Source organism: Kogia breviceps, chromosome 10, assembly GCF_026419965.1.
Source record: "Kogia breviceps isolate mKogBre1 chromosome 10, mKogBre1 haplotype 1, whole genome shotgun sequence".
Classification (NCBI taxonomy): Eukaryota; Metazoa; Chordata; class Mammalia; order Artiodactyla; family Physeteridae; genus Kogia; species Kogia breviceps.
Genome location: NC_081319.1, coordinates 27,703,542 through 27,719,094, shown reverse-complemented (window position 1 = coordinate 27,719,094; position 15,553 = coordinate 27,703,542). Strand labels below are relative to the sequence as shown.

Sequence of the window (15,553 nt, the reverse complement as noted above, 5' to 3'; positions counted from 1 at the left end):
ATCCCAAGATCATGAATATTTACACCTGTCACAGTTTTCTGGTCTTAGCTCTTACATTTACGTCTTTGATCCATTTGAGTTAATTTGTGTATATGGTGTGAGGTAGGGGTCCAGGTTCATTCTTCTGCATGTTGCTATCCAGTTGTCCCAGCACCATTTGTTGAAAAGACTCTTCTTTCTCCCCATTGAATTGTCTTAGCACCCCACCAAAAGTGTGAGGGTTTATTTCCAGACTTTCCTTTCTTCTTCATTAATCTGTATGTCTATCTTTATGTCATTGCCACACTGTCTTGATTACTGCCTTTGTAATAAGTTTTGAAATTGGAAACTGTGAGTCCTCCAACTTTGCTCTTCTTTTTCAAGGTTGTTTAGGCCATTCTGGATCCCTTGTGCTTTCATATAAATTTCAGGATCAACCTATTACTGCAAAAAATGTAGCTGGGATTTTAATACGGATTATTTTGAATCTGTAGATGAATATGGGGAGCATTGCCATCTTAACAAAATTAGGTCTGCCAATTTCTGAAGATGGGGTGTCTTTCCATTTATACAGGTCATCTTTTATTCGTTTCAGCAATCTGCATTTTACAAGTGTTGTGCTTTTGTTAAATTTATTTCCAACTATTTTATTCTTTTGGATGGAATTGTTTACTTGATATTTTCAGACTGTTAATTGCTAGTGTATAGAAATATAATTGATTTTTGTATGTTATGTTGATCTTGTATCTTACCACCTTGACTGAACTCATCAGTTCTAACAGTTGTGTGACCCTTGTTATTTTCTATATTTTTGTTAATAGCCACTCTAACAGGTGTGATATCGTGGTTTTGATATGCATCTCCCTGAAGATTAGTGATGTTGAGCCCCTTTTCATGTACCCATTGGCCATTTATATGTTTTCTTTGGAAAAATGGATAGTTAGGTCCTCTGCCCATATTTTAACTGATTGCTCATTTTGCTAGCTATTGATTTGTGTGAGTTATTTATATATTTTGGATGTCAACCCCCTCATCAGATACATCAAAAAAATGTTGCAAATCATTTTTGCAAATATTTTCTCCCCCTCGGTAAGCTGCCTTTTCATTTTGTTGATGGTGTCCTTTGCTGTGCAGAAACTTTTTAGTTTGATGTCGTTCCACTTGTTTATTTTTGCTTTTGTTGCTTTTGGTTTCGGTGTCAGATTGAAAAAAATCATTGCCAAGACTTACGTCATGGAGCTTTTTTTCTCTCTTGTTTTTTTCCTAGGAGTTTTATGATTTCAGGTCTTAAATTCAAGGGTTTAACCCATTTTGAGTTAATTTTTATGTACGGTGGACTGTAGTGGTCCAGTTTCATTCTTTTGCATGTGGCTGTCCACTTTTCCCAACACTATTCATTGACGAGACTGTCCTTTCCCCATTGTATGTTCCTGGCCCTTTCGTCATAAACCAATGGACCATATACGTGTGGGTTTATTTATGGGCTCTCTACTCTGTTCCATTGATCTGTGTGTCTGTTTTTATTGCCAGTACCATACTGTTTTAATTATTATAGCTTTGTAATATAATTTGAAGTCAGAGGGTGTGATGCCTCCAGCTTTGTCCTTCTTTCTCAAGATGGCTTTGGCTATTTGAGGTCTTTTATGGTTCCACACACATTTTAGGATTGTTTGTTCTATTTATGTGAAAAATGCCATTGGAATGTTGATAGGTATTGCATTGAATCTGTAGATTGCTTTGGGTAGTAGTATGGACATGTTAACAATATTAATTTTTCCAGTCCATGAGCATGGACTATCTTTCCATTTATTTGTGTCTTCTTCAGTTTCTTTTATTAATGTCTTAGAGTTTTCAATACACAGGTCTCTCACCTCCTTGGTTAAGTTTATTCCTAGGTGTTTTGTTCTTTTTGATGTAATTGTAGATGGGATTGTTTTCTCAATTTCTCTTTCTGATAGTTCATTATTACTGTATAGAAATTCAATCGATTTCTGTGTACTGATATTGTATCCTGCAACTTTACTGAATTCATTTATTAGTTCTAACAGTTTTTTGATGGCGTCTTTAGGATTTTCTACATATCATGTCAGGTCATCTGCAAATAGTGCCAGTTTTACTTCTTCCTTTCTAATTTGGATGCTTTTAATTTCTCTTTCTTGCCTAACTGCACTGGCTAGGACTTCCAATACCGTGATAAATAAAAATGGCAAGAGTGGACATCCTTATCTTGTTCCCATTCTCAGAGGAAAAGCTTTCAGCTTTTCATCATTGAGTATGATGTTAGCTGTGGAGTTGTCATATATGACCTTAGGGTTTCTATATACAGGATCATGTCATCTGTGAATGTAGTTTTACATCTTCTAGAAAACGTGTGAAAAGAACCAAAAGTCATTTCTGAATGAGAGTATTTGTTTCAGTTACATGAGAGAATGAGGAGAAGGAAAAGAAGAGAACAAGAAAGAAGAGTAAAACTTTTTTTTTTTTTTTTTTTTCTCTGCGGTACGCGGGCCTCTCACTGTTGTGGCCTCTCCCATTGCGGAGCGCAGGCTCAGCGGCCACGGCTCACGGGCCCAGTCGCTCCGCGGCATGTGGGATCCTCCCGGACCGGGGCACGAACCCGTGTCCCCTGCATTGGCAGGCGGACTCTCAACCACTGCGCCACCGGGGAAGCCCAAACTTCTCTTTTCTTGCCAGTCTTTGGATAGATTGACTCTGGCAGTATTTGTTGGCCAAGCCAGTCAAGGCTCACCTTCCTGAGGTTGTGAGGACTTGTCTATTTATAGACCTCATTTCTAACCATATAAGTCAGGCAGAGATATACACGTGTATATGCCTTGCATATGTCCACACACATCACTCTCCACCATAGCAACCTCTACTTCTAGTGAGCTCACTGCCTTAGCTATAAAGTATGTGGCAGAGAAGAGGGAGGAAATCAAGGCAACTTCTGTGTGATGTGCCCAAGGATCATCGTGTTTTGTCACACAACCACCAGTTCTTGTTAGACATGTTAGTACTTTCACAGGTTCATTTGAGGTTTTACTTTCACGAATTCAAATTAGATATGGTTTTATTTTCTAAGTTCAGAGAGCTGGGTTTTGGTGCTCTCTTGGCCACTTGGTCAGACTCTGGGCATATCACCCAGCACCTTGGTCTACCCCTATATTAATGCCTTTATATAGCAAAGAGTAGCATGGAAATGTTATGGAACAAGTAAAATTAGTCCATGAATGTGCCTGGAACACAATATAGGAAGAGCCTTCTCTCCTGGAGCCATCACAGCTTTCAAGGCACACGTGGATGCCACCTCCAGTATTGATCTTTTTAGCTAGTCTGTTACCTTTTTTGATGAAATATGAATTGTGCAACTTGAGGAACACGTGTTCCTCTTTGTCAGTCTGAGAAATAACAATGTAATGCTCCTAAGGCATAGGATCCAGATGCCCTAGCAGTGTATTTTCCGTTGGGGCCCATTTATATCAGGCAGCCTCTGTTCAGATTCACTGCAGTCTGAGAGTTTGTCAGCACAACAAAAGCAATTCACAGTTCCAAGAATGTGGAGGGCTTTCCAAAAGTGCTTGATAGAGTCTGGGGTCAGTAATGTCTAGGCTACTATGTGGCTAATAGGCTAATCCACTCATTGGACTTCTTTTCGAGCTAGCCTTTTACGATCATGATTATAAATAGAAATGGAAATCAGGCTTTTGCCCATTCTCCTTCCAGCTAGGGAAAAATAAAAGTATGACCTCAGCTTTCTTTTGTGTGTTATCCTATAAATACAAGCTCATTCTGTTGGGCAACCAGAGACACATATCACCACTCACCTTTTGTTCATAGGGGAAGGTTAAGTGGATCTTAAATCTGATCATGGACTTCAGATTCCTGTGAAGAGATTACTCTTAGAAGCAAGCTCTGGCTCCCTCAATTACTCAGGGTCTGCTGGGGTGATGGGGAGTCCAGCTGAATTTAGCAATGGCACCTCCGGGAAATAGATGTTCTGGACTTGATCTAATAAAATCACCTTTCTATATTTGTATCAGTGGGGAGGGGGTGGGGCATGAGTAACCAAAGGCCTTGGAAGCTGGTTTTAAAATATAGGACGAGGGCTTCCCTGGTGGCACAGTGGTTGAGAGTCCGCCTGCCGATGCAGGGGACGCAGGTTCGTGCCCCGGTCCGGGAAGATCCCACATGCCGCGGAGCAGCTGGGCCCGTGAGCCATGGCCGCTGAGCCTGCGCGTCCGGAGCCTGTGCTCCGCAACAGGAGAAGCCGCAGCAGTGAGAGGCCCGCGTACTGCAAAAAAATATATATATATATATAATATATATAAAATATTTATATATATATTATATATATAATATTTATATATTATATATAATATTTATATATTATATATAATATTTATATATATTATATATATAATATTTTTATATATTATATATAATATTTATATATATTATATATTATATATAATATTTATATATATAATATGTATATTATATATATAATATTTATATATATAATATTTATATATATAATATATATAGGATGAGGAAATCTGGGAGGGTTGCAACTTGAATTGTTTTACATGAACTAATAAGGACCACAATTTGCATTTCTTGCATATTAGCACGCACAGGTCAGAGCATGAGGTAAGAGTGTCCCTATGGCTTGGAGATGGGTTTGAATGCCGTAGCTTTGAATTTTTCGTTGTTCTTCCACCAGAAGGTTTCTCGGGCCACTCTGGGAGATGCCATGTTGCCTCCTTGCCTTGTTTTGTGCTTCAGAATGCTGCTAGTTTTTGAGTTATACATTTTGGTTTTCTTTTTTTTTTCTTATCCTCTGTAGATGATCACAGTAGGGTGAAGTTAAGACCTTTACCAGGAAAAGACTCTAAGCACAGCGACTACATTAACGCAAACTATGTCGATGTAAGTCAGAAATGTTTTTATAAACCTGTTTCTGATCAATGAAGAGTGCTGCAGAGCCTGTTGAATGTGTTTTCATACCGCACAGAGCTCACATGAGAAGCACAGCCTACTCAATACAGAAGGCACTTGAATTATTAACTGGTCTGTGATACTGCTTTCATCTTACTTTGTGCTGTGTCATCTTTGAAGGGTTACAACAAAGCGAAAGCCTACATCGCCACCCAGGGACCGTTAAAGTCTACGTTTGAAGATTTCTGGAGGATGATTTGGGAACAAAACACTGGAATCATTGTCATGATTACGAACCTTGTGGAAAAAGGAAGAGTAAGAGCTTGTTGGCTTAATCGTGTACCTTCATTCAAAAAAATATGTGTGGAGTACCGTTGTAGGGTAGAAACTTGGCAAGGCCGAAAGAGTTAGAGAAGTGAGAAGTGGCCTCCCTGCCAGGAGAGTGAGCTAGGCATTTACCAGAGTGGATTAAACACGATGATTGAGGTGAATAGGGAATTAATTAGGGGGGTGCTGCAAAGCACAGGAATGCATCCTCTAGTACAGAGATTTTTTTTTTTTTAAAGAGTTAATATTTGAGGTGAGATCTGAACAGTGAAAGAGGAGGAGGAAGAGTTACACAGGCTTGAAAAGAGAAGGAAGGACGTTCCAAGTGTCTGGGAGAGAAAGAACAAAAGCAGGGACGTTGGAAGAAACAGTTTAGTTAAGGAACCACTAATCGTTCACACTGGGGGGAGTAGAGACTGCTTAAACACCTTGACCATCACTAAGAGAACCTTTTTTTAAGATGATGATTCATATGTTAACTTTATCGGGTTATGAGCTTACATTAGACGCAAATTTAAGCTGGAATAAGGATCAGCCCATGCATTCCTTTTTTAGTCCACCACGTGGTGATATGGCCTGTGTCTCAACACCGTCATTTGAAACCACATTATCAACATTGGAATTGTGACATCAATTGCAGTTATAATTTGCAGTTTTTTCTTTTTTGCAGCGAAAATGTGATCAGTATTGGCCCACAGAGAACAGTGAGGAGTATGGAAACATTATTGTCACACTGAAGAGCACAAAAGTACACGCCTGCTATACTGTTCGTCGTTTTTCAGTCCGAAATACAAAAGTGAAAAAGGTACTGAAGGAGTTGGGTGGGCTGCCGGGGCACCTCTTTTTAAACTAGTATGAAAATAACTGTGCGACTAAGGCCAACTCTCATAACCAACTTGGTTTTTAAAAAAGTATTTTTGAAACATTTTTTTCACAACTCTTTTGATTAACATCAGTGTATGGTGTGAAAGATACTGGCAAAGCACATAATAGAATTTAACTGGCCTGACTGAGTAATCTCTTCATGAAGGAGGCTTCATTTGGGGGAAAAAAAAAAAAAAAAAAGGTCCTCTGAGGTTTTGGTAACCAGCAAATATGGCAGCATCTGTTTCTTTGGTGATTTAGCTTTTTAATTCCAATTTTCTGACAGCTTTAAAGCATTGTTTCCCAAAGTGTGTCCCAAGGGATACTAGCCCTGCAAGATGCTCGCAAAAATCAAATTGTGTGCTTCAGTAAGTATGGAAAATGAATGCCACGTAGTATGTATTCCCCCTTAGAAATTTACAAGGAACACAAGTACCGAGAGTGCTAGAGTTGAGAAACCGATATAACTTTGTCGTGTTTCCTAATGTGACTTAACAACAAAACCCTTCTCTGTAGTAGAACTGTTACCATCCTGAGAATTACACCTTGTGGAAATGGTGCTTTCAAGTTATCTCAATTTCTCGCTGAAAATCCACTGTCCCGTTGAGACTCATAGATCACTGTAGCAGTACTATGAACTCAAGACGGATGCTCATTAGGAAAATGTGAAGTAGTACTCTACAGAGGTTTAGGTGTGGGAGTTGTTTGTAGCAGTGGTTCCTAATTTATTTTTTTTTAGTCTTGGACATCTTTGAGAATGTGATAAAACTGTCTCCCTCTTGCCCCAGAAGAATTCACATTTACCGAGATTTTTATACGCACTGTCAGTGGCTCTGAAGCCCATTTGTGATCCAAGGTTAACAGTCCTTTCTGTGTATAGTTTTTTTCCAAGAGTAGCAGAAATATATAAAAATCAGCTGCACTGTTTTTATCTGTGTTCTCTGTAATAGAGCTGTTAACTGGCTAAAGCTAACCAATAACCAGTTTATACTCATGAAGTACAGTGTCCATTACTCACAGAAGCACCTCAGGTTATTTAAACACGGCCCACTTACTCTTATTTTAGAAACAGCTTAAGCCAGAGGAGGAAGTCCAATAGGAATGTTAGGTGTTTTGCACACTGACCGTAGTAACTGCAAATGCGGGAGAAATAGGAAAATGAGGGGTAACAGAAGAATTAAGAAATCAAAGACACCAAAGGCCTTGTAGCACAGGGCCAGACACCCTACAAGGTTCAGTGTCAATGGCTGAATGACCCTGAATCATCAAAAAAAAAATTGTTTTATTTTAGAGGTATTGGTAATTTAAAAAAAACCAATCACAGCAAGTGATCTATTTGGGGAAATTTTTCATCCAAAGTGGTTCACGTGTAAAAAGTGCAGCCCCTTGAATGAATGCTTCAGAGTCGTTTTTCCTTTATGAAAGTGACAGATAAATTGATTGTTGCCTTTGACTCGAGAGATTTAGAACCACTTGTCACTTAGGATCCTCCCCACACTTCCTGGAGAGTGTACAGCACGAGCACTCCGGCCCCTCAAGGTCCTTGAGGTTGGACTCCTCAAGGTGCAACCCGGACAGTGGAGAAAGAGAGTGAGTCCCGGCCCACAGTCAGATGAGTTGGGGCAGGAAGTCAGGAAATGGAGGCCTTGTAGGCAAATTACGAAGCGCATGGATCGGTCCAGATCCAGAAAACCGATATTAAACATTCATTCTTGGTACAGTCTTAACCCATTTTCTCTTCCAAGAGATGTCTGATCCTTCTCACGCGCCCAGGTCATGTCTCCGTTTGGGGCATGAGAGGGTCACAGAGAGGAAATAACCAACCCCAGGAAGGGCAGTTAAGGCGAACGCGAACAGAGGTCAAGTTTGCCGACATCCTAGTGTGATTTTTACCAGAATGCCCACTCTCAGCTTAAAGACATCTTTTCTCACCCTTCTCTCAGGGTCAGAAGGGAAATCCCAAGGGGCGTCAGAATGAACGGGTAGTGATCCAGTACCACTACACGCAGTGGCCTGACATGGGAGTTCCCGAGTACGCCCTCCCGGTCCTGACCTTCGTGAGGAGGTCCTCGGCAGCCCGGACTCCAGATATGGGCCCTGTGTTGGTGCACTGCAGGTGAGGCCGACGGCGTCCCCTTTCTTCTGCCTGGGATTCAGCATTTGAATTGGGCAGAGCAGCGGGTTTGGGCTGTGTGAACTTGGACCACTGTGGCCCCGCTGCTGCTTTGTTTGATTTAGAAACGGAGTCTTACGCTGAAAACTGGGACCCGTGAGACCCGTTAGGGTTATGGAAGGTCACTGTAGCCCCGTCACATTAAGAAACCATCTGCTACTTCTGAGGTTAAAACAAAATCTGCTCTTAGAGGATGAGTCTCCAGTCTTTATAACGCCTTCTTATTACTGATAAAATCCCCAGTGCTTATAGGGAAATTGTTGGCAGCTCCTAATATATAGAAACCTTACACAAGTTTAGAACTTCCCGCACTAGAGATTTTGAGTTGTTGAACATGGCTCTTCTGTAGGGTTCCTCCAAATGATAACATTTAGTTTATGTGTGGAAGGCTTTCAGTTTATACATGCTATATAAAATACCTTTTTTAAAGCACAGATAGAGCCTGTTTTCCCATCTTAACTAACTACCTTAGACAACCTTAGCTGATTGTTTCAAAAATGCTTTTATTGTGTTGCATTTGGATTGCTGGGCTTTTGTCACTTTGGTATTCAAATAATAGATGTTGCTGACTCCGTGATGTATGTTACATAGCTGCCCGGCCTTTTCTCAGCATTTCTTTGGGGCTGTTCTCATAAAATGCTTCCACAGAGCAGGCCCTTTGCAGACGTCGGAACCCATCTTCTGTTTAAAGTCCCACGAGGACTCTACATTTTTGCTCACCCACTTAGAATCACTAAACTAGAGGTGAGTGAAGGTCTGTCAATCAAAGCACTTGGGTATCATCCACAAAACTGTGTGAGATGGGGAACCTGAGGCGGCACGCTTCTGCCAAAAGAAGCCTGTGGTTCAAGACGGCAGAACTCGGGTCTCCCTGGGTTGGGTTGTTTTGCTTAAATAACAACAATCAGGAAACGGGACTAAAAGAGGCCAGCTTTTCCAGAGGGGCTCTTCTCCTGTCCCTGGATTACTAAAGGAAAGTAGCCCTTTAAATAGGTTAAATAGGAACTTGCCGGTACAGCCTGGGCGGGAGCTGTGCACAGAGGGGGTTTATTGAGAGGATAGTGCGTTCTCCCAGAATCCCTGGGGGAGCGGGAGAGCCTGGCGACGCCTCAGCAGGGCTGGTTCTGGTGCGGAGATGGCTACTGCCAGGAGCGACACCTTGCGGTCCCTGGCATCACAGAGTCAAACCCTTTGCTTGAGCTGCAAGCAAGGCTGAGAAAGCAAATCTGTGACTCTCTCTGTTTTTATTTATTTATATTGATACATATTTTATATTTTTATGTATGGTAGAAGGGCAGTCTTCCCTCCCCCTCGAGACTCCTCCCCCTCAAGACTCACGAGGGAGGAAGGCTCCTAGTGAAGTTTCTGGATGCTATCCGTATGTCAGTCATAACCCTCTTGCTGGGAGAACCTAGTGTAGTTGACGTAGATTACTTCTCAGCGTGTTGGAGACTCAGACGATAATTTTGGTAATCCGTGGTTCACGAGCTGGTAGAGCAGCACGTGTACTAGTTGAGTGTCTGCCTTTCTTCCAGTGCTGGCGTGGGCAGGACGGGCACCTACATTGTGATCGACAGCATGCTGCAACAGATAAAAGACAAAAGCACAGTCAATGTCCTGGGATTCCTGAAGCATATCAGGACACAGCGCAACTACCTCGTCCAGACTGAGGTGAGGAGGGGCTGCTGGTGTTCTCAGGTGATTCCAGCACACGCTTGAACTGAAAGTTGAATGATCGATTGGGAGTGAGACATAGGCCCTCTCTTGGGGCTGGAAGGAACTTACAGGTTTGTGTTGGAAGATGTCCTAACCAGGGTACCGTTCTTTGGCTCAGAGTCGTCCATTTCTTTGTGGCTCTTAAATGAAGCAGATGCGCTTTTCTCTAGTGCTGTGGCTTGCATGGTGGGGGCAGTTAAACCTTGTTTTGTAGCCTGAGAGAGATATACAGGAGAATGGTTCTGAAGCCCTTCACGGAACACACGTTTTCCCACTGCTTTGTTTGGGTATGGAATACAGAACTAAACGCAGCACAGTCCCTACCCTGAAATAACTTCTGATAGATAAGGAAGGGAGGATGGATTGACTGGAGCCGACCCCCTTGCTGTAAATGCATGAGGGAGGTCCCTGCTAGGGGAAGAGTTCATCTAAGGTCGATTTCACGCAGGGCACAGGGGTGGCTCTCTTCGGTGACTACCATGTCGTGTGCCTTTTAGGAGCAGTACATTTTCATCCATGATGCCTTGTTGGAAGCCATTCTTGGAAAGGAGACTGAAGTATCTTCCAGTCAGCTGCATAGTTACGTTAACAGTATCCTCATACCAGGAGCCGGAGGAAAGACACGACTGGAAAAACAGTTCAAGGTAGTGTTTTGAATACATTTATTTGGCAAAGCAGCAAGGAGGTAAAGCAATCCCTTGAGTTTGGAGGGTCGTGTCTTTTTTGCATGAAAGTCTAGACTGAAATGGATTACCATTTGTACTCCTCAGATGTAATCCCTGGGAAGATCAAGTTTCGACTTAGGTATGAATTGTGCGTATCCAAGTAGACAGTGCCCTGCTGTGTTGGCTTCTGCGCAGTTTACGACTTTTAACATTTGCCCCTGGCCACGATGACGTAGTACTCTGTCAGTCGTTCCAGTCCAAAAAATATCCTCTGTATTTTTTTCTGAACGAATACTATCTTACCCTGATGGAGAATGGCTATTTGTTGGCATTATCTTAAAAGCAAAGCTCTTTGAAGGACTGTCCTAGCAGATAATTTAGAAACTAGAAAAGATCTAGTAACTACAGAATACTAAAGAAACTTCAGTTAACTTTTCCTAAATGGTTATTCTTTTTCTTTGATAGGGGCATGGGGGCATGAGGTATAAAGACAGTTAAGGTTTATACAGCATTGAGTGAAAAAAGAGACTATAAGCACTATTTAAGTAAGTAAGATCACAAGTAAGATCAGAAAGCTCAGTCATTTCAAAGTGCTAAGTGCTTTCCTATTTCGTAGTCTCTCATTAGACTTTAAAAAACCAGGCTTTTTTGCACATTGTTCTATATGTAATTTCTCCTTTTCTGTCAAGATGGAAGGACTGAGATGAATCTCTGCAGTTTTAGTTTTCAAGGTAAAACCTTCCATAGACACTGAAACCTTCGAGTCTCAGCTCAAGAAATGAGACTGTCAAGCAAATGATAACAAGTGATATGAAATGAAAAATCAATTTCACCAAGTTCAGTTATAACAATTCTAAATTTCTAGGTCTCCTTTTATAACATCCTTACTACTCTGCAAACCACTTCAGGTCATCAGTTGTGAGGAGATAGTGTCTCATTTCGAATGTTCAAAATGAACTCTTAAAAAAATTAAGTACCAATAATTCTTAATTAAATTCTGCCCTTTCTGCAACATTTGTTTATACACTGTTTTAAAAATTCATCAAAGGAAACCAGGTCATTTGTTCCTTTACAGGCATCAACCATGTTAGAAGTTAAATAGCAATAAAAAACAAATAGAAACTTAAACTACATCCACCTCCATGTAGAGAAGGAGACCATTCCCATATACTCTGTTAGGATGGACTCCTCCCCACCCCCCACAAAAGACTGACAGAATGATTCCACCAAGCTATATACACAGGAAGAATAACCAAACTACTGGGCTAATTATTTGTAACAGCCTTAGAACAATGTCAGTTCAGTTTAACAGACATTGACTGAGAACTTAGTAAATTCTTTACCTTCAAGAAACGTGATTAGCTCTTATTACCACGAAGCCGTCTTTGCTGGTGTAGAGCCACCTCCGTCTCATGTGGCTGTGAGGAATCAGCGACATCATCAACAGAGAGACCCACGTGAATGCAACAAATGCTGCTTTCATAGTGCCTGTAGTCAAGAAGCCTAACAGTAAATAAAACAAGCACGCAAACAACCAAGACAATTGAAAAGGCTACCACTCTTGAAACACAAAAAAGTGTCCTTTGGGAGACAAAAATGTTTCAAATTCATTAGTAATCTGCTTATAGTATTTGCGCCAGATCATCAAGCAGATGCTATCAATTATACCTTTGTTTTTGTTTTGTTGTCTTTCCCCCGCTTGACTGAGATAGACAACGCTGCATGTAGGTCAAAGAATTCTAAGTTTAGGGTGTACAACATAATGGTTTGATAGTTATGTATATACTGAGCAATGATTACCACAATAAGTTACTTAACACAGGCCCAATTATAATCCTTTGCATGAAGGCTAAAATGTTGCTTTTCTTTCAGCTGGTCACACAATGTAATGCAAAATACGTGGAATGCTTCAGTGCTCAGAAAGAGTGTAACAAAGAAAAGAACAGAAACTCTTCAGTCGTGCCCTGTAAGATCTTAAAATCAGTTCGACTTGCCTGTGTTCGTTTTTTCTTTGGATTTTGCGTGTTAGGTAAAGAGACAGCCACTACCAAGGGGAAGAGCTATGCTGAGGACAACTGAAGCAGTGTGATCAAAACGGGTGGGGTGGGTGTCGGCAGCAGCAAGTTGCTGCGTCTGTGTGACATGAAAGCTAGCTTCAGTTCACCTCAAAATTCAAGAGTTAGATTATTTCTACCATGTCTTGCCTTTAAAAAAAAAAAATGTCAAGTCATTATCACTGTGGCATTAATGCTCTCTTAAAACAGAGTCCTGGATTAATTTGCACAGCTGGAACTACATTGCTACATTATTCTGGCTATTGAGACTAAGGCACTGTGGGTAGGTGGTGACCGCTGCATAAACAACTCGGGACACAGCAGCGGATACTGTGTGTAGTACACTGTAGACGCAGGCATGGGTGATCAGTGGAGAGATTCTCTCTACTGAAAGAGGCCAGTGTTTTCTAAGCCCTTCCCGAAGAAAAAGATAGGGAGTGAGGGGATGGCAAAAGAGCAAACTACAATACGTTGGTATAATTGTAGGACTATCAAACCCGGGTCAAGAGTGACCTGAAACCCTGTGTCGTCTCCACACAGAGTGTCCTCTTAGTGATCTGCTGGGAAAGCCTCTCCCACAGTCAAGTGTTATTCCTAGAACGTCTGGGTCCTGCTGGGCACATGCAGCAGAATTTCAATTTACCTTTCTTCCTTAGCCGATAATGCTCTGTCTAGCTTGTTTAAAAATATAGGTAAGTCTTCAAAAGAAAGAGGAGCCAAAGAGCTCTATTACTCACCAAGTGTGACTCTGAGAAAGTGCTGTTGTTGGTGAGGGCCATGAGGTAAATGTGGTGTTTTCGTTTTTTCCATGTCATAGCTGAGCGTGCTCGAGTGGGCCTTGCACCGTTGCCTGGAATGAAAGGAACAGACTACATTAACGCTTCTTATATCATGGTGAGAGTCAACAGTTAATTATACATAAAGTCAGTTAAACTGAAAGGTGCCAAACAGCAGATACCACCCATGTGACTTCCATTTTTCAAGTAATTGCTTGATGTGTAATATCAAAATTACAGAGATTTCCGTATCTGGAAACCTCTAACCAAGGATACCTAATCGGTGAGGACCCAACAATTGCTTAAGTTAACAAAAATGCCTGGTAAGGAATTAATCTTTTCGTGAATTTCACCCATCTAGTCTTGGAATAAATGTTGAAATTGCTGTCAAGTGAAAACAGCAGGGGGAACTAGAAGTGCATCGGACGTGGAGAGAAAACTGTCTATGCGTGTTAGGAGAAGTACATCTAACAATTAGCCAAATGCACTGAATGCCTCTTTTGATTATTTTCGTGACGTCCAAACAGTGCTTGGTCTTACGTCATGAATATATTTTACTGCTGCAGAGGTAAACACTCATATAATCACTGGTTTTTCGTCTTCCTGACTGAAGGGCTATTACAGGAGCAATGAATTTATCATAACCCAGCATCCTCTGCCACACACTACGAAAGATTTCTGGCGAATGATTTGGGATCATAACGCACAGATCATTGTCATGCTGCCAGACAACCAGAGCTTGGTAAGTCCAGCACATCTGCTGTGTATTAATGAGCCCGGGAGGCCACAGCATACATTACCTTGTCACGGGGCTACAGTGTCTGTACATGCTAGGGAGGGAATTCAGACTTCTCATCTTGTATGTCTGCCCAGGTGCCTTTCCTGGTCTCACCATTCCCGACCCTATCAGCTCCAATAGGATCAGCACTGGTCCCTAATGCGGGTGATATATCAATCACCCCTCAGTTGTACTGTACGTGGCAGTGTGGGAGAAGGTTTTTATTTATCTGTTTTGGCTGCGTTGGGTCTTTGCTGCGCGGGCTTCTCACTGTGGTGGCTTCTCGGCGCGAAGCACGGGCTCTAGGCGCGCAGGCTTAGCTGCTCCGCGGCATGTGGGATCTTCCCGGAGCGGGGCTCGAACCCATGTCCCCTGCGTCGGCAGGCGGATTCTTAACCACTGAGCTACCAGGGAAGCCCAGAAGCTTTTGGGGAAGGTCCTTTTTCTAACCTCACTAATGCATGATCTTAAGCCGTCCTCTTAGTTGCTATATGTCACTGTTGAAAAATAAGTGAACAACAGTAAACATTTGTTGATTATATCCTTTCTTGATTATATCAATAAATGTTAACAGTAGTTAGCATTTATTGATTATATTCTTATGTGTTTTAACTCCTTTCATCCTTTCTACAACTCGATGACACAGGTGCTCTCAGCGTCTCCTTTAGTAGCTGAGAAAACTGAGGGAAGTAACTTGCCCAAGGGCATATACGAACCATGCGAGCCAGGATTGGAGCTTGAGTCACCTGTCTCATTTTGCTATTGTATACGTCCAGTGCTGCCACATCACAGAAATGTTTCCTAGCCCAAAGGAAACGGTATCAAAAGTACTAGTAATGTATCATTATTTTCCCCCAGTCCATAGGTAAGCCCGATCTATTACAGGGAGGGAGATTAGGAAAGGCTTCCTTGTTGGGACTTGATGGTGCTTTTTAAGACCTTGACTAAGCTACTACCTCTTTCTTCTCCCTTTAGTCCTTCCCTATTGAGATCGCTAGACCCTAGAGGAGAAGCAGGAGCACGTTTATGAAAATACGTGTCACTATATCTGCTGAGCTCTCATTGCATTCTTAAGTTTCGAAATAGTTGGGCCTTCGGAAGTTACTATGAGGACTTGTAAGCGCACAAAGTAAAAACAAAAACAAAAACGATCAAAAACTATCTGCCTCCCTGAGTGTCAGAGTAGTGAGCTTTTTAATCAAGAAAGAACAGCATGTGAGTGAACCCCTAGTCTTGATGACATGCATTTGACTGTGTGCCCAGTCAGTAGGAACTTCACTTTG

The 15,553-nt window shown here is 41.7% G+C and overlaps 1 protein-coding gene and 1 long non-coding RNA gene across 8 annotated transcripts in view; one reads left to right on the top strand and one right to left on the bottom strand.

The window, feature by feature from the left end:
* PTPRG (protein tyrosine phosphatase receptor type G) overlaps positions 1–15,553 on the top strand; it is a 741,743-nt gene that overhangs the window by 705,063 nt on the left and 21,127 nt on the right. For all 7 annotated transcript variants that reach the window (XM_059078092.2, XM_059078094.2, XM_059078091.2 and 4 more), the window contains 9 exons: positions 4,826–4,908; positions 5,098–5,232; positions 5,915–6,049; positions 8,052–8,224; positions 9,817–9,952; positions 10,495–10,641; positions 12,535–12,628; positions 13,534–13,610; positions 14,106–14,234. In XM_059078092.2, coding sequence (XP_058934075.1) covers positions 4,826–4,908; positions 5,098–5,232; positions 5,915–6,049; positions 8,052–8,224; positions 9,817–9,952; positions 10,495–10,641; positions 12,535–12,628; positions 13,534–13,610; positions 14,106–14,234 — 1,109 coding nt within the window. The remainder of the gene's footprint in view (positions 1–4,825; positions 4,909–5,097; positions 5,233–5,914; positions 6,050–8,051; positions 8,225–9,816; positions 9,953–10,494; positions 10,642–12,534; positions 12,629–13,533; positions 13,611–14,105; positions 14,235–15,553) is intronic.
* Positions 9,512–15,553, bottom strand: part of LOC136794979 (uncharacterized) — a 49,140-nt gene continuing 43,098 nt past the window's right edge. The window contains exons 3-5 of the long non-coding RNA XR_010842525.1: positions 13,454–13,566; positions 12,006–12,150; positions 9,512–9,862 (exon numbers count right to left, since the gene is read on the bottom strand). This is a non-coding gene — a long non-coding RNA (uncharacterized lncRNA). The remainder of the gene's footprint in view (positions 9,863–12,005; positions 12,151–13,453; positions 13,567–15,553) is intronic.